General features: G+C 43.9%; 2 protein-coding genes and 1 pseudogene across 4 annotated transcripts; all 3 read left to right on the top strand.

The window, feature by feature from the left end:
* The first annotated feature begins 1,054 nt into the window (after positions 1 to 1,054).
* Positions 1,055 to 6,691, top strand: LOC103651090 (Ulp1 protease family C-terminal catalytic domain containing protein expressed). Of its 2 annotated transcripts, XM_008676694.3 has the most exons (4): positions 1,055 to 1,474; positions 1,781 to 2,121; positions 2,771 to 4,927; positions 5,013 to 6,691. In XM_008676694.3, the coding sequence occupies exons 3-4, from the start codon at positions 2,803 to 2,805 to the stop codon at positions 5,936 to 5,938; spliced, it is 3,051 nt and encodes a 1,016-aa protein (XP_008674916.1). In that variant the 5' UTR covers positions 1,055 to 1,474; positions 1,781 to 2,121; positions 2,771 to 2,802; the 3' UTR covers positions 5,939 to 6,691. The 2 variants fall into 2 exon arrangements, with proteins under 2 accessions (XP_008674916.1, XP_020406027.1); XM_020550438.2 differs by lacking the exon at positions 1,781 to 2,121.
* A 208-nt stretch (positions 6,692 to 6,899) lies between these two features.
* LOC109944879 (NARP1 superfamily pseudogene) lies at positions 6,900 to 10,734 on the top strand (annotated as a pseudogene). Its single transcript, NR_163469.1, has 5 exons — positions 6,900 to 9,143; positions 9,451 to 9,580; positions 9,949 to 10,031; positions 10,126 to 10,339; positions 10,425 to 10,734. The product of NR_163469.1 is annotated as an NARP1 superfamily pseudogene (transcript).
* A 6,661-nt stretch (positions 10,735 to 17,395) lies between these two features.
* LOC100501153 (F-box protein) lies at positions 17,396 to 19,366 on the top strand. The gene is given in 2 exon segments (NM_001195951.1): positions 17,396 to 17,695; positions 18,004 to 19,366. A coding segment is annotated over 1 exon segment (1,053 nt). The 5' UTR covers positions 17,396 to 17,695; positions 18,004 to 18,148; the 3' UTR covers positions 19,202 to 19,366.
* Positions 19,367 to 23,255: the final 3,889 nt, after the last annotated feature.

Here is a 23,255-nt window from a genome sequence, read left to right as displayed (position 1 = left end):
AAACTTTGAAAAAGGTCAAGGTTTAGCGAGGGGAAAAAGAAAAGGGAAAGGTAACGCCCGAATTTTGGCGAGTAAAGAAAAGAAAAAATTCAACTGCAAAATTCGGGGCGTTACAGGGGCGGATAGCGGCGAGCGCTGCGGAGGCAAGGGGTGCACAGTGTCCCCTAAATCGTGAACAGTGATAGGGGAGGGGTGGCGAAGGGTTCAGCGTTGCAGTCAGTCTGACGCTTAATGTGGTGGACTACTGCTCACTTCCGCCGGCTGGGAGGCCTCGCAGGGTTGGCCGTTGCGGCCGTAGGGGGCCGCCTATTGCCCCTATAGAACGGGAGGGGCAGTGGCTGCCGGAACCCACGTAGACAGTCTAAGGGCCTGTTTGGACAGGGGCCGTAGGCGCCGCAGCACGCCACACCCGCGGCGCCCGATTTGGGTGCCACACTCGCGGCAGCCGGTGTGTGGCGCGGTATGGCACCCGAGTCAGCCCACCAAACACGCTCTAAAGCCGCGTTCGGCGCCTAACGCGTTTCTCCTCGCCCTAAATTAAAAGATGCCGACTAATATGTAAGCAGATACCATTTTGCTCTGCTAGATCTAAATTCAACGGTATGCCATATTTAGCACTTAAATACTTTCACCACCTTTTTTATGTAGCTTTATAAAAAACACCCTAACAAAATATAATTAAATCTAACGTTGTATTTAGATTTAACAAAAAAAAATCTGTTTGCAGTCTTACACGGTTAGGCTGTCCGCAGTGGCGTGCGCTAAACAAAACGCTACGAACATACAGCTACACATCTAGTAAAAAACTGCTGCAGCGGATGACCCTACCAGCCACGCAAAACATACGGAAGGCACGATGAACGCTACCTGTAGCGTTCGTCCCTTTTTACTCTAAAGCTGTCCTTTTTGTCTCTGACGTGATTGGATGGCATGGGATGTGGCTGTATATGCTGTGGTGATGGTGAAAATAAATGATATAATATGTGGTAGTTGGTATAGGGTTGAGATATAGAGTAAATATGATTGCGAAGAATTACGGTATAGAGTAGAGAATCTCGCTGACAGGGACAAGATATTCCATTTAGAGAATCTCGCTGACAGGGACACCTACTTGCATCGTTTCCAAACTAAAAAAAAGTAACCGTCCCCGAAGCCCAAAGCCAAAAAAAAAACCTCCTGCAGCCTGCTCGAAACCCTCCTTCCTCCTCCTGAATTCGTCAACCGGTCTCCCAAATCGGAGCGGCAATCGGATTGTTGGGTACTTGGGTCTCGAGACTGAGCTGTGCTCCAGTCCGTGAGCTATTCGTTGATTTTTCCAGCGTGAAGGCGCCGATTTTTGGGCCGTTGGCTGTGGTGGCGGGTTCGGCGGCTCTGGATCCGGCTGTCTTCCGGCGATAGATCGGGCTATTGGAGCAGAACAATACTTCGGATTCTTGAGGTGTCCGTAGCTGCACTCGCGATGACCTTTTTTTAGGTAAATCGTTGTCTTATTGGATAAGTTCTATCTATGTATCAGCCGAGTCATAGTTAATTCTCTTTTCAGTTTTAATGGATTGCCACCATGTTCAAGCATTGTTTACATTTTAGAAGTAGTACTGCCTGGCGATTTTAGTGATATTATTTCCGTGTTCTATCTGATATAATTATGTGATGTGGCTTTGCTCATAGTTTAGTTGTGTTCGTTTCCTACATCAAACTTGTGTGATTCATTTTGCTTAGCTTGCTTTCCCCGTCGCATTCGTTGTTTACTATAGTTCGTTGCCTCTTTTGTTTGTTTCAGGAAGCCGGTTGAATTCGTAGACCTGAAGATTTATTAGCTGGCCCACGCCATTTTCGGCAATAAAATAGTCGGCTGTTTCATAGCAATTTCAGAGTCCTTCTCAATCTTCTGAAGAAGCGAGCATACGCCACTGCTTTGCTGGCTTTGACCTCGGAGGCGATCCCTTGCTGTTCTTATTGACTCGGCTTTCGCCTCCGTTGCTGCCTACCCCTGGTTGCTGTCATAGCCACAGGGCCTCGGTTCACTGCCGTTGTCCGCTTCTTCTTCTCCTGCCGCTGCTCCTTCGAGTTTTTTGCAGGCCTCGCTCTCAGCTGCTGGGCTACTGCTTAGTTTCTTCAAAGGTATGTACGCTCCTTACGGCACGATCTGAGTGAACTTGATGAGCTTCGGCTGGACTCTGGGATGGATGGTCTCGCTTCGCTGATCTGTGGATTTGGACCATCATGCTGAGATGTTAGGGGTGAAGTGAAAGATCTGTTTGCCCTTTGCTTGATCAGAAGCGAAGGTGGTGGCGCCTCAGTTGTTCGTGTACCAGGATCCGAATCATTTTCCCCTCGGATTGGGGATTAGGTTTTGGTCATAGAATCTGTAGCTGTTGCTATAACGATGGTATGCCGTCGCTGGTGATCTGGTGGCCAGTCTATAAATTCAGGGCTAGGTTTGCTCTGTTCGACTGACAAGTGCCTGCTGTTGATGATCTAGAGTTCAGCTTGTAAATTCGAGGCCAGACTTGTGCAGTTATGACGAGGAGGGCTCTAATTGCAGTTACGATCGTTTGATCTAATCTGCGTTAGCTTTGTTTTGTTGATTTTCCTTTGAGAGAAACCCCCCCTGAATCAGCTTGGTTTAACACGTGCCAGAACTTAACTTGGCTTTATCAACTTAGCATAGCAGAAGCTTCCGAATTCTGTTGTATGTTCTCATCAATCCATACACTGCCACTTTGTTCTAGTCAGCTTAACCTCTCTATTTTCTTCTCGCTTGTTGTAGGTTTGTGTTGGAGGATAAGAGGGTTACATGCAATGGCCCTTGAGGCAAAACAAGCTGCTCTGTGTTTCAAGGAAGTTTTGAGGTTATCCATTAGAAAAAGCTATAGATTTGTTTCAGAACACCCTATCCTTTTCGGTTTGGGTGTTTTTCTCTATCTATTCTACAGATCTTCACCAAGGCTCTTTGTGTTCCTGCTTTCTTCTTCACCTGTAAATATATGCACTGCTCTTCTTCTTGGAATCCTACTGAGTTATGGAGAAGTTAATCTTCCTGAGGCCAGTAAAGATCACAGGGACACTACAGAAGTTTCAACTTCCATGGTTGGAAATTCGTCCAGTGATGTCCACTTTGAAGCAAATCAGAGACCTTCTGTACTTGAATTTAGGGAGAATGCATCAAACTTCAAAGAGAGAGAAACCAAACAGAAAGTTTCCTTCAGGGAGAGGGCTAGCGAGCATGTTGACCTTGATGATTATATCCCTCTTCTGAAGAGAGCTGGTGAAGAAGATGAGAGAGGTGATCGGGGTAACATATCTAGAACACTTACACCATTTCCTTCTATGGTCAATATTCGCCAAGAGTCTGTGATAGGGGAGGACTTGACCTTCACCAAGAAAAGACAATCGGAAGGTTCTTTTTTCATGCAGGATAGGGCCGACTGTCAGACTAGCCTATTTGATGAGGCCTGTCTGTGTGGTCTGAATGACAAAGATATACCTTTTGGTTTGTTTTCTTCTAGTGAGAATGTTAATAAGAATGATGAGATGGAGGAAAAATTTAATCAACAGAGAGTATTTGCAGATTCAACAGCTACCAAAGAGAGAGATAGTTCTGAAGCGATGCCAACCGAAGAGCTTGCTGGAACTAGCAAACAAGCTGCTTCTGTCCCTATTGACCAATGGGAAAACAATGGCAGACTTAATGTTGATACTAGCAATGTTTTTGAGGACAACTTGCTTGATTCCTCTCTTGGCTCACCATGGGCAAGAGTTAGCAGTCATGATGGTTCATCTGGTTTTGATTCTGATCAGGCTGAGAGTTCTCCTGATGCTTCCATGACTGACATTGCTCCCGTTCTTGATGAGATTGATCCACTTTTGCGTGCTGATTCCAATCACCCCGATCCTGTTCCTAATGATGATTCAGACACAGATTCTCATGTCTCAGAGGATCATCAAATTGACGATGATAGTAATGATGAGGGTGATGACATTGATGCTAAAGATAATGTGGAGGGGGAGAAGGAAAATGATGGGAAGGAAGCTGCATTTCTTTGGACAGCAGATGATGAAAAGAATCTGATGGATCTTGGATATTCTGAGATAGAAAGGAACCGCAGGTTGGAAATTTTGATGGCTAGACGAAGATCCTGGAAGAACATGGCATTTGAAATCGATAACAACTTGATAGATGTTCATAGTTCTGGCTCTGGTACAAGTTTAGATGATTTGTCACGCTTCCGTGCACAGGTACCTCCTATTGCAGTGCCCAGGAGGAACCCTTTTGACCTTCCATATGATTCTGAAGAAGCAGCAATTCCTGGCTCAGCTCCTTCAATACTGCATGCACGGAAGAACCCGTTTGACCTTCCCCTTGAACAGTCAAATGACAGTGTTGTTGTCCATGCACATGATATTTTAAACTCTGGAGAACCTGCGACTTCTCGTCGTGACATGATCTTTAGAAGGCATGAAAGCTTCAACTTTGGAAGGATGGATGTGATCCAGGAGAAGCGTTTTTCTAGACTCAAGCCATATTTTGTTCCTGAAACTGTGGAATGGAATGCAAGCAATTTCGAAAGACAGTTCAATGATAAGTCTGAGTCTAAGATGAGCTCTGTTACTAAATCTGATATTGCTTCTTCAGTTGCTGATCAGGAGGATCATAAGGACCAAGATGAAAAGGACCTTGCAGATGTTGGAAGTGAATGCTCAGATGGTATCAACTCCATAGATGTTGAACTAGACCACAGTGACATCGATGACCGTGAGATTGCTCTACAGCAATTTGTCTTTGAAAGAGCACAAGAAAGGGAAGCACATCTTGTTTCAACTAAAGGAAAAGGACGTGAAGAAGATTATGCACCAGAATCAGCTGGGAGTTCAACGATGCCATTTCATGCAGTCCCTGACCTGCTTAGCTGGGAAGATGGAGATGGTAAGCAAGTTTGATATGATAACTTTTGTTTGATTGCTTAATACTTGTTTTTACATTTTTATTTGAACCACATCCCATTATGCAGGTGACAACAGCCTTGGTGCTAAACCTTCTTTCCAGCTTAACACAGAAGTTAAATGCTCAGAATGGGTTTCTTCTTCCAGGCCACCCGTGGAGGGAGAATCTGATTCTGGGGATCTTCCAGAGTACCTTGATACTGAAGTTGCATCAAGCTCAAACACAGCCATACTTGGTGCAAACAATGCAGCTGAGAAAGGTGGAAATGTTGATCGCATGTCATATTCAAACGATGAAATGCCTTTAGATAACCTGATTCATCGGTCTATGGAGCTGCCTTCTGAATTTTTCACTGAAACATTGCCAGTCATATCTAGGGACCTACACCCTATCCCAGAGGAGAGAGTTGTTGAGAACTTCAACGTGCAAGAAAATCATGAAGCAGCAATTTTTACTGATTCAGTTGTTGCCTTGACTGGGTTGCATGTAATTGAAGAGCACTTTGATGATGGAACTGACAGAACTCTAAGCTCTGAAGTTGTTTCCTCATATCCTCGAGCTAATGGTGTCACCCAATCTCCATCAAGTGAGCATGCAGAAATCTTGAATCCATTTGTTTTGATGGCTGCTGAACATAATAAGGTGGATATAAGCGACATGCATGGTGAAGCAACTGCCGGATATCTACTTGATTCTGATGATGAGGCTGGTAAAATCTATCCTGAGCCTATGGAAGGCAGTGGAATTGATGAAAGTTTCCTGTCTGAATTGGATGTGGTGGGAGACTTTGGAGTTGAACCGATGAGACTGGACCAGCAGGTGACAGATCAGGCTTCTCATGGTGATAACACTACCGATAGTGTTACTGCAGATTCTGTTATTAGTCCTCAGACATCTGACGATGTCTCCTTGATCATGTCGGAAGTTGGTGCTGAAGAATCCAGGGAGCAGTCTCCATTGGTTGATGACCTAAATGGCTCCGAATTATATTAAGAAGAAAAAAATGTTTGGAATCATAAACACACACAAAAACATTCACACAGCAAACTCAGATTACATGCACACCTTGACTAAGTTTAGAACAGTAAAAAAGGAACTCGGACTAGACCTCTGATCTCCATTTGATATGCTGTATTGGTTTAATCACAAATACATGATCTTCATATGACTCCCCTAAGAATGAGCACTTACAACTTCTCGTGATGCTATAAGGACGCACTTACAGATTTTTGCGTAAACAACGAGCATCCTAGTTGTGTTTTTTACCAGCAGGCGCTGCTACTCCTGTCATACTTCAACCATTTGTATTCACATGGTCTTAATGGTTTGATGACAGCTATCCTGTTGTTTTGTTCTTATCTAAAACACAGTCACGCTTCTGTCTTGCATTGTAATCGTATTTTTCTGACACTTGTGAACTTGGTTGCTCAGGTTCATGTTGTCTCTGCTAAATATGTAGTGAAGTGCGATAATGATACTTTTGTGAGACTTGATTCAGTAGTCATTGAAATTAAGAAGGTACCAGGTGGGAGAAAGACTTTACATGGGGAGTATGAATATACAACACAAGCCACGACGCCATGGGAAACAGGCTGTAACCTATGAGGTCAAGCTTATGGAATGTTTGCCATAGCAGTTATTACATTTCATTCTTCAAACACCACCTTAACATTTCTTATATTCTTCTATAAAACAGTTCTTGTATAACTTGAAGTGCAGAGTTTGAAATAGTTTTTAGTTTATTTACTCCTAACCTTTATTCTATTCCAAATGCAACTAATTGTCTCACGCCCCGTTTGGATCATTGGAATTGAATTTCATTCTAATATTAGTAATTTAGACATATATCAATTAAGCTAATTCCATTTTATGCAAAATATATTTGTATACTATTATTAGCAAGATGCTGGAGATATTTATGTGTTACATTTTTACTATAGAGAAGTGAGACGAAGAGTGTCATGTAAGTTACAGAGTAGAAACAAATTCTACTAATGTATAAAATCATTTCTCATCCTTCACCTCATGAATTTGACATAAGCTTATACCTAAACTTTAGAAAGCGGTGAAATGTCAAATTCCAAACTAAATAAGTTAGTTTATTGAGTGAATTCCAATTCCTCTAAAATGAAGGGATCCAAACGGCCCGTCACATTTAAATGAATTGGAATTCTATTTCTCTTCTGCCACCCAATGTCAATATGGTGTTGTTGGATGTCTTGTCTGGTACATTTATTTGGAAACTACCATTTTCTTTATTTGTTCATATACTAAGTTATATCAGTCTTTGTAAACCAAATTGGAAAAATACTTTCTGACGATAAGCCTCTCAAAATCAATTATTGGATACCTAACATATGATTGTTTGCGCCATTATTTAGCTGTTAACATCTTTAGCTATCTAAGCCAGCATTAAGTAATATGTTTACAGAAGTTTGGTTCATCTGCTTCTGCTCTCCGACGTGCCCCCCCTCCCCTCGACGCCTTATGGGAATCGGTACTCATTATCGGTGACGGGTGCTCGACAAAATGCCTTCATGAGAGGAACTGTCCTAAGTGCTGTAGTGTAGCATAGCGAGCAGCGGTTGGTCAACGCAGGCATGGATGCACCATGGAGGTGCCTTAGGAGCGTCAGTATTTAGCAAACGATCTTGTGCTGACATGTGGCAATTACCAATCACGCTTATAAAATAAGGTCGTCATGGCCTTCTCTGGTGCAGCTGAACAAGGTACTATTTGCAGCAATCCCTCGAACGTATTAGCCCCTCAAATGTATTAGCTTTTGCTTGTATAATAATTATTCTTAAATCAAGCTCATATCAAAAGAAAGGAGGCACGTGCTGGCCGTAATACAGGAAGGCTCAACAGATCTTGTTCATGTTCTTGTGGAACCAATTTTGTCCATTGCATGGTCATTGTTCTTCAATCTCCAGCTACACCGATGTAGCTAATAATATTTATCTTCTCATGCCTGAATAAGTGAATGCTATATCATTTTAAATCCTAACTGATGCCTCTATCAACAAAAATGGAAGGGTCTTAATTACTAGCCCATTTTATTTGCTAGGAGTATGGAATGTTTACTTGATCTACAATTATTTCTTGTTTAAAAGGGAGCATTATTTTTTGTGCTCAGTGTTTTATATCAACTTAAAACATATTTCTCTCTCCTGTAGAAATTAGTTGTTTCGGTGCCATGTAAATCTGAAACGTTTGTTCTCTTTTTACGCAAATGTAATCTGCTAAGGAAGTAAGGAGTACTTTACCTCCCACATGTGAAGATGTATCTTATCCCACATTTTGCTGCTCAAAACTGTAGGTGTCCTCAATGGCAATCTTAACATGCTGGTATGCCTTTATCGTCACTTTTTCCTTTTTATCTAGCTTTGGTCAATAGCTATGGTAATTACAAATTTGGATATTTAAGAATCCTTTTATCTCATCAAGATATGTTTGATTCAACAAGTTTTCTATGCTACGTGGGTTCATTGATTTAGGGACATCAATAATACATTATACTACCCTAGCTCAGACATAATAGTAGGTCAACTCATATATGACAAATGATAAAATTTAATATTGGTTGACATAAGATTGGAATTTTTTGGATAGTCATCGGAACTATAGGAAGCTCAAAGGGGGTGTGGGTTACCTTATGGGAAATCCATGACTGGGCATGGGTACTGCTCACCAAGGTACCAGACAAGTACATTGAAACTGTTCAAATATTCATGTGTTCCTTACACATACCAGAATTGCGAAACAGCATTTTACTGTAATGCAACAAGCTGTAACTAGATAGTGTTTGCCCCACTTTTCAAGATTGTGCTTGTTAACTACCCGTGACAATCATATTGCTCAAGGACGAATCCATTATAACTAGCGAGGTATATAACTGAGTTATTGCCATTGATTACTGTTTTTTCATTGTCTTGCTTTGCAGTTCACAAGAGCCTCCTTCCACATCGTTGTGGACTCTATTTTTGATTTCTCGGGTCTACATTTCTTGTGCCATTTTATATGTGATAAACTTCTCATTTTTATATAGAAGGATATCATGAACTTGAATAATCATGCTTCCTCCTCACTTTGTCTAATGCAGCACTATGACAGAAGAGGGCAATATGACATTGCTTTGAATAAAATCGATGAGGCTATCTCACATACACTGACTGTCATCGATTTATATTCCGTAAAGGTATCTCTCATTTACATTTACCCACACCCACATGTGCACTCACACGTTTTGTTTAGACGTAGTTTTATTGCGTATTTTGTTTACTACGAAGCTAATGTCTCCTGTTAATTTAAGTGATATCTTATTTATATACATGTAACGAACCAACATTGTTTTTCATCACCATCTAATCTTGCTAGCACCATTATGATTTCTTAATCTGTTCTGTTGTATGTTGGGTTAAATGTTTAATTGACTATATCATACTAATATCTAAGTCACATGCATGCTGTTTATAAGTCTGCTAATACTCACACTTCCTTTCCAGGGAAACATATTGCAACATGCTGGAAATTTCATAGCATGTTGCCGCATTAGCAGATGAAGCTAGGTCCATGGATCTTGCTGGTCGTTATTTAAACAGCGAGTGTGTTGTGCAGATGCTTCAGGCTGACCAGGTAGCTAACTCGGAACAAACCACTCTTCTGTGGCCTTTATATTTGTTATCATCAATGTTGCTTTAGAGCACTGCAGTCAACATATTAGCTTGACTACTCATGCATATATAAGTATTTAGATTTACTGTGTAGAAAAGGTATCTTTGCCACCATGAATCATATAATTCTTTTTTCCATTATAGTTTTTAAAAAGGTTGTTGTCAAATGTGTGTATTGGAGACCATTTTGATATGACAATGCTGGGTACAAGAAAAGGGAATATATGGAGAGTAGCATTTGTCCAAAAAGAAAGTACTAGAGCTTCTTGGCATTATATTTGCAAGCTCTTCCGCATTTATCTGATTTTTGTGATGTATCAATGTATGAAGGTTGGTCTCGCCGAGAAGACTGTTGTCTTGTTTATAAAAGATGGTGATCAACACAATAATCTTCATGACATGCAGTGCATGTGGTATGCGCTCTTTCTCCTCTGCTATCTATCGCCTATGTTTACTCTCTATCCAACTACAAGATATATATCACTTAAGGTGTGAGCTTGCTTCTAGGGAGAGCTATTACTGTCAATAAGGTGATCTTGGCCGAACCCTAAAAAATTCTTGGTAGTTGAAAAGCATTACGCTGATATGACTGAAGATCAATTTGACTTTCATTCAATTGCTTGCGTAAAATGACACTTCGAGCATATGTTTCTATGCTGAAATTTCAAGATCGTTTACATGCTCATGAATACTTCCATAAGGCTGCTTCTGGAGCTATCAGGTAATGGTTTGCTTCTGGTGTTTTGTTTTCATCAGTTTGTGCCTCTATCCAGGATAGTTGGTGATGCTGTTGGCACAATCTGTAGGTGTTATATGAAACTACATGATTATCCAACAATATTTTCTATAGAAGGGAATGATGAGATATCAAAACTGCCACATGCTCAAAGAAAGAAGTAGAGGCAAAAGCAGAAGAAGGCAGAAGCGTGTGCTAAAAGGTTTTAATCTAAGACAGTATCCTCCACAGGATTAAGGCACCACCCAGTTGACATTCTTGAAAAAAAAAGATTAAATAGACAATTGTGCTTATGCTTATTTTATACTTATTGATCTGAATATCTAAACTATGATAATTAATGAAAGATCATTCTTCGATTTTATCATTAAATTTTCTTGTTAAATTTTATATAATACATTATCCTTTTATGGAACCAATGTATTTTTATTTGAGATGTTAATGACAAAGCACATGTACAATCTCATATATTTGTTGAGGAATGTAAACATTCACTTTTAGTGATACCAAAAGTATAGAATAACAATTAGTATTTTTACATATCAATGTATTTTATCATAGTGCTTCTGCATCTCAATGTATTCTTATCATTACATGTTAACTTCGTAGCAACGCACGGGCATATATCTATTTAATAATGATGATCCATAGGTAATTGTCTACTCAACCACTTGAAAAAAACATGTCCTATAATTTAGTGCGGCAGAACAAGTTAACCATGGGCTATGGCAACATGAACACGCACGCAGATTGCTGGTGTAGCCGAGCCGAGCCGCCGCTTGCCAGACAGAGCGAGCACACCTATATACAGAGGCTTCGCTTCCGGGCGATCTTGATGAGGTTTAGCGTGGGAAAAGCACAAAGTCTCTGCCTCTGGTTCCTCAAAGCTAACTGGCTGCCAAATACCAAAGGTCGATCCCGTTGGCATCGGAAACGTACTGGTAGATGAGTACTGCTGCTGCATGCTTCGTGTCAGCTAAGCTTTCACAGACTGCTGGCACTGGGGGCATTGCGTTGAAGCGAAAGCAAAGCAGACCCAAGATAGACGCGGATGGTTTCGGATAAGCACCATGTTGGTAGCTCGTCGCGCGTCGCATACTCGCATGTGATCGTCATATCGTAGCATGCGACGACGAGGTCGCTGTAGGCGGACGAGACGACGCCATCCTCTTGATCCGCCTCCGCCTGGCCTCGGCCTCAGCCTCGCATCACAAAAGCCCCGGGCACCAACCTCTGTGGCCCATGCAGCCCAGTTGCAGGCAGTGCAGGCACGACAAGCGATAGAGATGCATGCGTGGCTGGGCTGATGCACGTACTCGTGCCCCGTGCATTAGCGCCTGGGTCGTTTTCGGCAATAATGCTGGGCTAGGGAGGGGCCACCATGCCAGGCGGGTGGATCAGGATGCCTCTTCTCGGCGTGTTGTCTTCGCGAGGGCCGGGGCTGACGGGACGGCTCAGCACACAATGACACAAGGCAAAGGCAAGGACGGAGGATAACGTCTCTGATCTGGACGCCGGTCGGATGCGTTGATGGGACCGCATCATGCCGATTATCCAAAAACCATCGCAGTTACAGTTTTGACCGCAGCAGGGCCCTCTATCGTAACTTCTATGGACGTTATGGTAGTGGACGACTGACGTGTACGCTGTTCCCTTCGAATTAAAGTCGGTTCTTTATAAAAACAAAAAACACCGTAAAATCAGTAGAAGCCGAGACAAATTAAATTATTTGATTTGCTGTCTAAGGTGCCACAACATACCTAACTTTTCTATCTAAATTTAGTTCTTCAATTCGAACGATTAAGGTTAGATATATTATAGTGTTTTAGATAGGAAACCAAGCATACCCAAACATGTTGAGCTACATAAGAATGTGATTCTCACTTTTAAAGAGATGAATAGTTTAAAGTTTAACTAAAATATAAAAATGCTAATATTTACTAAATAACTATTATTAAATTAATTATACAATATATTTTCTAGCAAACCTAGTTAGAGACACAAATGCTAATAATATTGTTTACTATAAATGTTAGACCATCGATTCACTAAAAATAGTAGCACTTATTCTCGTCCTAAACAAGTTAATGCCACCATCTTATAGTAATTTCATAACCAATATCACGAAATACACAATAAACTATTTACAAAGAATCACTCATATGACAACCGCTACATGTGCAGAAGGCATTGCCAACTATATTTAGATGCCTTTATTGAAACGTATGGGTCGACTTACCACAATCATAGTTATACATGTGTAGTTTAGGATCTATATATGCATCCTTTCAATACGTGTCTAGGTATAAAGCATTGGGACAAGCCCAATTTTGCTATTTCGTCATATGTCACATGTTGTTCATATTTCCAAATGGCGAAGAATACTACGAAAATAAATATAATTCACTAATCTGACATTTAATATGAATACAGACATATAACCTAAACTAACTAACTAACTAAATTGAAATTAAACTTCAACATAACAACTAACAATCTAACGCAATCATAACACACATACAACTATACATATACATATAAATCAAGAGCAGATCATAACATGAGTTTGTAAATGTAACCAACTGACCCAAACAACTTTTTATATTAACGAAAACCAAATTTGCTTAAAAAACTAGCTACCTAGTCTCTTTCTCAAATCGACCATGAAAGAAGTAAAGAAGTGAGATAATACCAGTGGTGGCCCTGAGGGTCCGGCGGAGGGGCGGTCGCCCTGGCCCCTAAGTTTATATGGCACGATCCTAGGTACATAGCCTAATAATCCAACAACAAAATATTGAAGATCTAAATATGGTAGAAGAAATTTTTAAGGCAATATCATAGTATGTATCTTTTTATCTTCTTGTTTAATACGAATATTTTTATATGTATGTTAAGTGTTTTTACTGATAACATTTATATATAAAAAACTATTAGAAGGGCCTTAATTTTAAACTTTGTCCCGGGCCTCAAAACTCTCATGACCGCCACTGACAATACCTTGCCCTATGCCATACAGTCAGAGGGAGGTGAGGGTCAACCTCTACTAAAATACGGTCCTAAGACTGGCTCCAACAAGGGCCGGTAAAGCGTCCTCTACGCTAAATATACCGGATGAATCTGTTCGCTTCGTCTCCAGCAACATCCGGTATAACCTCCAGTAAATTATAGAGTGCGTTTGTGATCCGGCAAATGTGGCGGACTCCGCTACCACTCGCTATCCACTGTTTACTCTGTCCTGCTTCCTGTGTTCGCTCCCGCGCAAACAGAAACTTCCCATCGGGTGCTGCACCTTCTTTGTGGTCTTCGGCTTCGACGACGACGAAGCTGCCGGCAACACTCGATCCTCGTCTCGCGGCCGCAACAGGTGGTGGCTGGGAGGTGTGCATCCAAGTTACTCGACGTATGGCCGCAGGTGGTGGCTGGGAGACCAAGAACTACCGTGATTACCTTGAAATAATTATGACTGCTATTTTTATTTGAACATGACATACGAACAGTTGTTAACATTTTATTAAAACAGTTAGAAAAAATAGAGAATAAGATATAGAGGATGAAATTTAGAGGACGTTGCTGGAGAAAGTCTAGATATAGAGGATGGAATATTTTAGAGAGTTCTGTAAAGGACAGAGAATATTCCTTTAGGGGATAAAATTTAGAGGACGTTGCTGGAGATAGCCTAAGTGTCTAGATTTGGAAGGGATGTTAGCCGACCATACTGCTAACGACAGAATGAACATAGGACAGAGAAGGAAAAAGAGTAGGGAGAGATAAGGGACTTTGTGTGCATGACTCTCTAATGTCGTGTACTTGTGCGGGGTTGGGGTGACATATTAGAGCCATGCAGTAGTAGTTGTGGCAGTTCATGGTTGCCATGTTAACAATCAGTGAACGACACATGGCTGCCATGTTAACAATCAGTGAACGATTGACTTGCTACGGTGGTGTGTTAGCCGTGCCAAACTGGCTGCGCACCAGCGTAATTTAATGGAGTGTTTGGTTTGAGGAATAATATAGTCCATCATCTTCTCACTCCTCACTTTTTTGTTTGGTTTGTGGAATGGAGTGAGTTAATCCATCACCACCTCATTCCTCATAGTTAGTTGTTTAGTACTAATATGTGGAATGGAGTCATCCCACCAAATTTGAGGAATGGACCCATGATGCACCACTTCATTTTGGATAGAGTGATTCATCAAACCAAACACCTCATAACAGCATCAGTAAATTTAACGCATGCAAATTCACTAGTTTTCAATTTTTTGTATCATTGATATTACTTATAAAAACATTTTAAAAAAATAAAATGTTCCCTCTATCTCATGTGTCCATCGCGTTGCACCTTGTCACCTCACCGAACTCAATCTTTCTTACTCTCGCTAACTATTTTAATACTAGTACAATACACGTGCGTTACTACGGGTGTTTGGATCCGAGGACCTAACCAACTAGTTAAATAATGACGTGTGCCCCAGACCCATATGGTGATGCAAGTTGACACAAGTACTTTATCCTGGTTCGGGTAAGGACAGGCTCTACTTCCAGCAGAGGGAGGATGAGACTTATATTACTCGCACCTAAGTGCTTGCAGTAGGGAGTACAAGCAGAGCGAGGGAAGGATCCCAAGTCCCTAGGGTTGATTGAGGCTAGTGCCAATATCGTGTGGAGGAGAAGACTTGTGAAGTGTAGTCGTATTGTTCGGGGCCTTCTTCCGAAGGTCTTCAAAAACATGACTGACCATATGTTTTCAGTATGACATGGATTATTACAGGAGGCTTCGGCTTCGGGATGAAGGTCTTCTCTCATGGCAGGGTGAAGATGTAGCCCGAAGGTGACAATAATGGACAGAGCTATAGCCGAAGAGCTTCGGCTTGATGTGATAACGAAGACCAAGTATGATGATGACCGAAAAGAGACAAAGACTACTTAGTCCTTAATGATTCGTGTTATGATTATAGATGAATGTCAGGGGCATAAATGTACTTTTACTCGGGCTGTGTCTCGTGCCTATAAATAGATGAACAGTAACACCGTACTATTCACAATGAATTGTAATCACTATCTCGCGTCTTCACCTTCGAGCAAGCTGAAGCATTTGAGAACAAGTGACCAACACGTATGTTCTATTTATAGGCCAGGGGGAGCAGCCTAGAGGACGGGAGTTGGCCGCATATTGCGAGGAGATGTCTTCGTATCCTGTAGATGGTATGGCCGGTGGACGGTGGTATGGTCTTGTACTTGTTGTTGACTTGCACTTGCTTGGTTTTTGCTGAGAGCCGAGGGCTCGGTCACGTACCCAAGCACCTGGTGAGGGGTTGCCCATGTCGTAGTGGTTGACACAATGCTAAGTATGGGGAAAAACTTCTTAGGCGATGCGTCGGTTCTGCAGTACCTGATGATGTTGGGGAGTTCTCCGTTGCGGATATCGAGGTTAGAGCCAGGCTCGGGCGAGGCAGAAGTCCTTCTGAGGCTGCGACCGAACTCGTTCCGAGATTCGAAGACGTGCGCCACGGTTGATGGAGTGGTCTCCTGTGGGATTTGTGGGGGAGCAGGTAGCCGAGCTCGGGCGAGACGGAGTTTTGCCCCGAGGGTGAGTTCCGCTTCAGGCGAGACAGAGTTTGCGCCCGAGGGCTAGTGTGTGCCCCTGTCGTATTATGCGTCCCATCCGAAGTTGGTATACGGCGTGCATGTACTGTGGTCGCACGCATAATCACAGTTGCTGAATCTTTGACAAGACTGCGGTCTTGTTGTTCCCGTACACCTGCAGGTCTTCGTGGGTTAGGTATACGCATTGAATGCGGTTGTCCCTCAGCAGACTTCAGATGGGTCTTGCCCTGAGCTTGTCCTTCTTGCCCGAGGCAGGCTCGGGCGAGGCGAACACCGCTGTCCTAGGGTGAGAGGACCTCGGTCGGGACAGAGATTCTCCTGAGAACACGCCCTGTTCGAGAACCAACTCGGGCGAGGTGTGTCTCTTGATCCTTCGACCTCAGGGATTGTACTTTGGTGGTGTTCTTAGGGTTTTAATTGCGTTTTAGGGGTGTATTATCGGTACCCCTAATTACCATACCCGACAATTACATTTTATCTTAGCTAAAAGGTCTAGAAAGGTCTGAGTTGAAAAGAAGCATGATCCCCATTTTTTAATAACTCGCTCAGTCGCTCGTCTTCCTTTAGCTAGCGGGAGTGATACTACGTGGGAGCGTTGCGCCGCGTGACTTCCTATCGCGTTGGACTTGGTAGTTTTCCATAACCTACCTGTGGGTTAGCGACCCATAAATAGAGGCTTGAGTGGTTTTTACGATCTAGGTAACAACCCACTGGTAAAGGTATAAACCTACGTGCTTCGTGCGTGACACATGACAATCATCGAAATTGATGCTTTTATAGTCTTCTAGTCAGGTTTTGTGCATTGCCACATATTCTATATATCATATGAGTAGACTTTATTTTAATAAGACATAAAAAATATATGTTCTAGTTAGGTGGTATAAATATATAGCCCACCACTAGAGTCCAAACTCTCATTTATACACAATTTTATTTTATGTTTATATTAAAGAGAAATATAATGCCGGAACGCCCCCGCGTGTGACACAGATCTATACCAGTAACTCTCTAACATTTTTATATTATTTTAAATTTTTAAAAATAATATAATATTTATATTATTATAATACATATTATTATTATGTTACGAGATACATGTAGTATTAATAATATAAAAATAACATAATTAAAATATAGAATGATTATAGTGCTCATACAGTCAGTCCTTCGCTCTGTGGAGCCGTTTGAGACGGTCTTATCCCCGTAACACCGTCCCGGAGCCGCCACGCCGTCGCGGATCACGCACGAACGAATCATGTCGCCCTGGCGGGGCCCGCGCTTTTCCTCCCCCGAGAATCCTACCATTGCCCTCCACACCTCTACCTCTAGTACTGGTATTAAAGCCGCGTCCAGCGGCCGGCGCGTTTCTCCTCGCCCTAAACTAAAAAAAGGTAACCGTCCCCGAAGCCCAAAGCCAAAAATTCCCCCACCCCAAGGCCGCATCCTCCTGCAGCCTGCTCGAAACCCTCCTTCCTCCTCCTGAATTCGTCAACCGGTCTCCCAAATCGTAGCGGCAATCGGATTGTTTGGTCTCGAGACTGAGCTGTGCTCCAGTCCGTGAGCTATTCGTTGATTTTTCCAGCGTGAAGGCGCCGATTTTTGGGCCGTTGGCTGTGGTGGCCGGTTCGGCGTCTCTGGATCCGGCTGGCTTCCCGCGATAGATCGGGCCATTGGAGCAGCACAATACTTCGGATTCTTGATGTGTCCGTAGCTGCACTCGCGGTGACCTTTTTTGAGGTAAATCGTTGTCTCTTATTGGATAAGTTCTATCTATGTATCAGCCGAGTCATAGTTAATTCTCTTTTCAGTTTTAATGGATTGCCACCATGTTCAAGCATTGTTTACATTTTAGAAGTAGTACTGCCTGGCGATTTTAGTGATATTATTTCCGTGTTCTATCTGATATAATTATGTGATGTGGCTTTGCTCATAGTTTAGTTGTGTTCGTTTCCTACATCAAAATTGCGTGATTCATTTTGCTTAGCTTGCTTTCCCCGTCACATTCGTTGTTTACTATAGTTCGTTGCCTCTTTTGTTTGTTTCAGGAAGCCGGTTGAATTCGTAGACCTGAAGATTTATTAGCTGGCCCACGCCATTTTCGGCAATAAAATATTCGGCTGTTTCATAGCAATTTCAGGGTCCTTCTCAATCTTCTGAAGAAGCGAGCAGAGACGGCTTTTGAACCGGGCGATGCAGGCCAAGGCTCGGATCCACGCTGACCCGGTCCATGAGTTTGACCAATTCGACTGCTTGCACGATTCTCTTGTGCTGCTGATCCTGAACAAGCTCGAGGACGTGCGTTCACTCGGCAGGTGCTCTGCCGTGTCCAAGCGATTCAGTGGCCTGGTTCTCCTCGTCCATGATGTGCGTGTCAAGATCGACCACGTTGTGACCGTGGACGGCGGCGCCGATGACGCTCTGAACCTGTCGTCACCGAAGCCCCACAACATCATCTCGCATCTATTCAAGATGATGCTGTTCGCGATCGCCAAGCCCTTCCATGACATGCGGAGCCCCATTAGCGCAGGGCGGCTGCTGTTCCCTCAGCTCTCTCAGCATTCACCGGTGCAGGTGCTGAAGAACTTCTCCCATGTTCGCAATCTTCAGGTAGAGCTCCCCTCCGGAGATGTTGCAGTCGAGGAGGGGGTTCTGCTGAAGTGGCGGGCTGAATATGGCAGCACACTTCAGAGCTGCGTGATCCTTGGTGGAACCTTGGTTGATCGCAAGGCCGCTGGCAGTGGGCATGAGCCATCACCGGATGACAAGGGAAGCATGCCAGAATCTTTCTATACCAATGGTGGGCTGAAACTCCGTGTCGTATGGACTATCAGCTGTTTGATTGCCGCGTCGACAAGGCACTATCTTCTCCGGTCGATCATCAACGACCATCCGACGCTGAGGAGCCTGGTCTTGGCAGATGCCGAGGGACAGGGCGCACTCTCCATGGGGGCAGAGCAGCTGAATGATTTCAGGGAACACCAATTGTCAGCCTCACCATGTTCTAACAGGACGCAGGTGCCGGCATGCAACATGAAGCTGAAGTACGCTCAGTACCTCGAATTGCCTGGTGGCTTGGCACTGCAAGGTGCAACCTTGCTTGTCACCAAGCCTGCCAGCGATGGTCATGGCAATCGCAAGGAAGTTGAAGCCTTTGTTTCAAGCGCGTTCGATGGACCCTTGAGGTTTGCTGCGAAGGCGCTGATGAAGAGGCGCACCTATCTCCTGGAGATGAATGGGTTCTAGAGACCTTGTTTTTTTGGTGCTTCTTATGAGGAACTCCTGTCTGTCTGGTCTTTGTATATACACTATAGTCATCGAAGCGGATGGACATGATATCAGATTAATGCCTAAAGTAAGCATGCGTAGAGAATTGAGATGTCTCGTGCACGGTGGCAGTTTGTGCCTACTAAAAACACGTGTAGCGCGAAGTATGTGCGTGTTTCCATTTCTCAATGGAAGTGCTGCCTACTAATGCATGTTGGTCATCCCTGAGAAAGAAGCCGCTCTCTTTCACTTGCCTGAATATACGATATACCCCAGTTCAAAGTAGATGTTATCAATCATGTTGTGTGTATACTCTCGTCGTCTCGTTCTTCTCATGTCCCTGCCAAATAAGAGCCCAGCCCATGCATCATTCCAAGCCCACTCACCGGTCCACGATTGCGTTATTGTCTATTACTCTATTCTTACAAAATACTTTTGTCTCCCTTAAAGTTAATATTTGCACTCTTAACTCAAACTGAAAACATCACCTTTCTCGTCTCTCAAAACCGAGCACTTGAGCCTTATGGCTGTTTCGGTGTTTTTTCTTCTTTTATGTGTGTTTTCTTGAGATATAGCCAAAAAATCCACTCATTAAGTCCAGGGTGCATGCTGCTGGAAATTACAATAGTTCAAACTGCAAAGAATACAAGATCAATCGTAAATATCTTTATGTGCATCTAATATTAGGTTCCAAATATACTATCATCACAGCTAAATGAACGAAATGATGTTTGCTTGCAACATAGGAAAAATTTGACAGATAACCCTGCTTGTGTAAACAAGAAACAGCTCGAAGATTTTGTAATGGTTAGGTATCTAACTAATTGAACACAAAAGTTATAAATGTATCCAACGATGATCTACTATAGAAGACGAACTTGCTGAAAGCAATAGCAAAGGCAAGCACCCCATGTATTTGACAAGGGATAGACAATCCACAAACCAGGCGTCAACACTTTAATTCTTAAATAAACAGAGTTATTAAGAAATCTAGAAAACCATAATGATCATTTTCCTTTATTTATTGTAAAGCCATACTAATAGTAGAGCTGCTAGACAGAGTAGCGGCCAGGCACAAAATCAGAAGGAAAAAACCCCAGAGTAGCAATATTCAGTCCATGAATCAGAGCTTCATATTCTGCTGCATTGTTAGAGGCTGGAAATAACAACTGTAGGGCATATCTGAGGTGCTCGCCTCCAGGTGCAGTAAAGAGGATCCCTGCGCCTGCTCCCTGCAACTTTAACGAGCCATCAAAATACATTCGCCATACTTCTGCAGTTTCTGGGTTATCTGGTACTTGTTGTTCGGTCCACTCCGATACAAAGTCAACCAGTGCTTGAGTTTTAATGGCAGTGCGAGGTCGCAATTCAATGTCATGAGATCCCAGCTTGCAGGCCCATTTGGCTATTCTCCCGATGGCTTCTTTGTTGTGAAGAATATCTCCTATCGGAAATCCAGTGACTACTATGACTTTGTGGTCATCGAAGTAGTGACGGAGCTTGCGTGCAGTTAGAAGTACTGCATATAATAGCTTCTAAACTTGAGGGTATTTTTTCTTCGAGGGACCCAGAACTTCACTGATGAAATAAACAGGGTGTTGCACTGGATAGGCATGTCCTTCTTCTGCTCGCTCGACTACCAACACGGTGCTCACCACGTGAGTCGTGCAAGAGATGTATAGTAGCAGATCTTCAGCCGGTTGAGTCGATGTGGCCCGTCGTGGCGGTTTCAGCACTAGTGGTGTCGTTAAGAATTTTTTAATGCGTCTAGGGCTTCCTGTGCTTCTGAAGTCCACTGAAACTTGTCCACCTTCTTGAGTAACTTATAAAATGGTAAGCCTTTTTCTCCCAGCCTGGATATGAATCTGCTCAGGGCTGCCATACATCCGGTAAGTCTTTGAACTTTCTTCTGTGATCGCGGTGCCTCCATCCTCATGATAGCTTCGATCTTTTCTGGATTAGCTTCAATTCCCCGGTGGCTGACAATAAATCCGAGTAACTTTCCTGCTGGTACCCCGAAGACACATTTTTCGGGATTAAGCTTCTATCGATATCGCCGTAGACTGTTGAAAACCAGCTGTAAATCTTCAATGAAATTTTCCGAATTTTCTGTTTTGATTACCACATCGTCCACATAAGCTTCCACACGCTTGCCCCAGTGATCGGCTAAGCATGTTTGAATAGCTCTCTGATAAGTCGCTCCATCGTTTTTGAAGCCGAACGGCATGGAGGTATAGCAGAAAGCACCAAATGGAGTGATGAACGCTGTTTTTTCCTCGTCTTCTTTCGCCAGGCTAATCTGATGATACCCAGAGTAGCAATCCAAGAAGGACAGCACAGAACATCCAGCGGTGGAATCTACCACCTGATCTATCCTAGGGAGCCCGAAGGGATCCTTTGGACAGTGTTTGTTGAGATCCGTATAGTCGACGCACATGCACCAATCCACCTTATTCTTTTTGAGTACAAGAATAGGGTTAGCTAACCACTCGAGATGTAACACCTCTCTAATAAATCCAGCCACGACCAAGCGAGCCAGCTCAGCGCGAATGGTCTCTCTCTTGTCGGGCGTGAAACGTCATAATTTTTGCCGAATCGGCCTCGCCTGGGGGTAGACCTTCAATTTGTGCTCGGCCAGTTCCCTCTGGACTCCCGGCATATCCATAGGTTGCCATGTGAATACATCTCGGTTATCTTGCAGGAACTGGATGAGCGCGCCTTCCTATTTGTCATCCAGGCTGGAGCTGATGATGGCGGTTTTGCGTTCATCAGTGAACCCAAGGTTGACTCTTTTGGTTTCTTCAGTCGGCCGCATAGAGGTCGCAGCTTAAGCCTCGTTTGCGGGTACCGCGAGGTCTTCCTCAGGCTTAGAGTTTGCCTATACAGAAGAAGTCACCGACGGTTTGGTGGTGAGGGCCGCCTGGATGGCCACTCGGAAACATTCTACGGCGCCTTGGAAGTCAGCGCGCACAGTTATGATCCCTTGCGGCCCTAGCATCTTCAATATCATGTATGTGTAATGCGGAATGGCCATGAATTTCGCCAATCCATGCCTCCCGATGATGGCGTTGTACCCGCAGTCGAAGTTTGCCACTTCGAACCTTAGGAACTCGGTTCTGTAGTTCTCCGGAGTTCTAAAGGTGACCGGCATGTAGATGTGGCCCAGCGGATATTCTCCTTCGATCGGCATGATGCCGAAGAAGGGTGTGTCCGACTCATGGAGCTATTTGCGGTGAACTCCCAATCCTTGGAGCGTCTGGGGGAAGGTGACGTTGATGCTGCTCCCCCCGTCCACTAATACCTTTTTCACCCTGCTCTCTCGGATCACCGGATCGACGAGGAGCGAGTATTTGCCTGGGTGGTCGAAGTTAAGCCACTGATCTGCCCGAGTGAAGGTGATCGGGTGCTCCGACCATCGGTACGGAGCAGGAGGACCGGTGGTCGCCACCAGTATTTGGCGATCGTTGAGCTTTTGTTGTCTCTTGTTCTCCTGCGATCCGTGTCCGCCGAAGATGATGTTGACCTCTCTGTCGACACACGAGAAGGCTCCACCTCCTCCCTCCTCCTGTTGCTGGGGCTGTCGTGGTTCTCCTGGTCCTCCCCGCGGTGGAGGAGGAGGTAGAGGTTGGAAGGGTCGGCCGTGCCCGACGGAGTGCTTGAAGTCTCTGCAGTTCCGAAGGGTGTGGCGCATGTCCTTGTGGTACGGGCACTGGGCGTCGAGGATGTCGTCCAGCGTGCGTTCGCCTTCATGAGGTCCTCCTCGGGCGCGAGAGGCGGGCGGTCCGGCGGCGTGAACCTCTTCGCGAGGCCTCTTCTCCCAACGCTTGTCGGGCTGCTGGTTCGTGTCGCGTCGTGGCGCTGCCGGTGCTGGCTTCGTTCCTCCGATGAGGTCCCAAGCTCGCTCGTCGGCGGTGATATAGAGGTCGGCTTCCTGGAACAGCTGTTCGGAGGTAGTCGACGCCTTCTGCAGTATGGTTCGAACGAAGGCTGAGTCATCGGATCCCCGGTAGAAGTCTTCGATCACCGCCGCCTC

This window comes from Zea mays, chromosome 3 (genome assembly GCF_902167145.1).
Source record: "Zea mays cultivar B73 chromosome 3, Zm-B73-REFERENCE-NAM-5.0, whole genome shotgun sequence".
In the NCBI taxonomy this organism is placed as follows: Eukaryota; Viridiplantae; Streptophyta; class Magnoliopsida; order Poales; family Poaceae; genus Zea; species Zea mays.
The sequence above is the reverse complement of the archived record's forward strand: the minus strand, read 5'-3'. Positions and strand labels throughout refer to the sequence as shown.

What these genes read in the sequence shown, in the direction of transcription:
- LOC103651090 (XM_020550438.2), top strand. Translation starts at nt 2,803, where the DNA reads ATGGCCCTTGAGGCAAAACAAGCTGCTCTGTGTTTCAAGGAAGTTTTG. An exon ending in TAGCTGGGAAGATGGAGATG is followed by an intron (nt 4,928 to 5,012) that starts GTAAGCAAGTTT and finishes CCCATTATGCAG; the next exon opens with GTGACAACAGCCTTGGTGCT.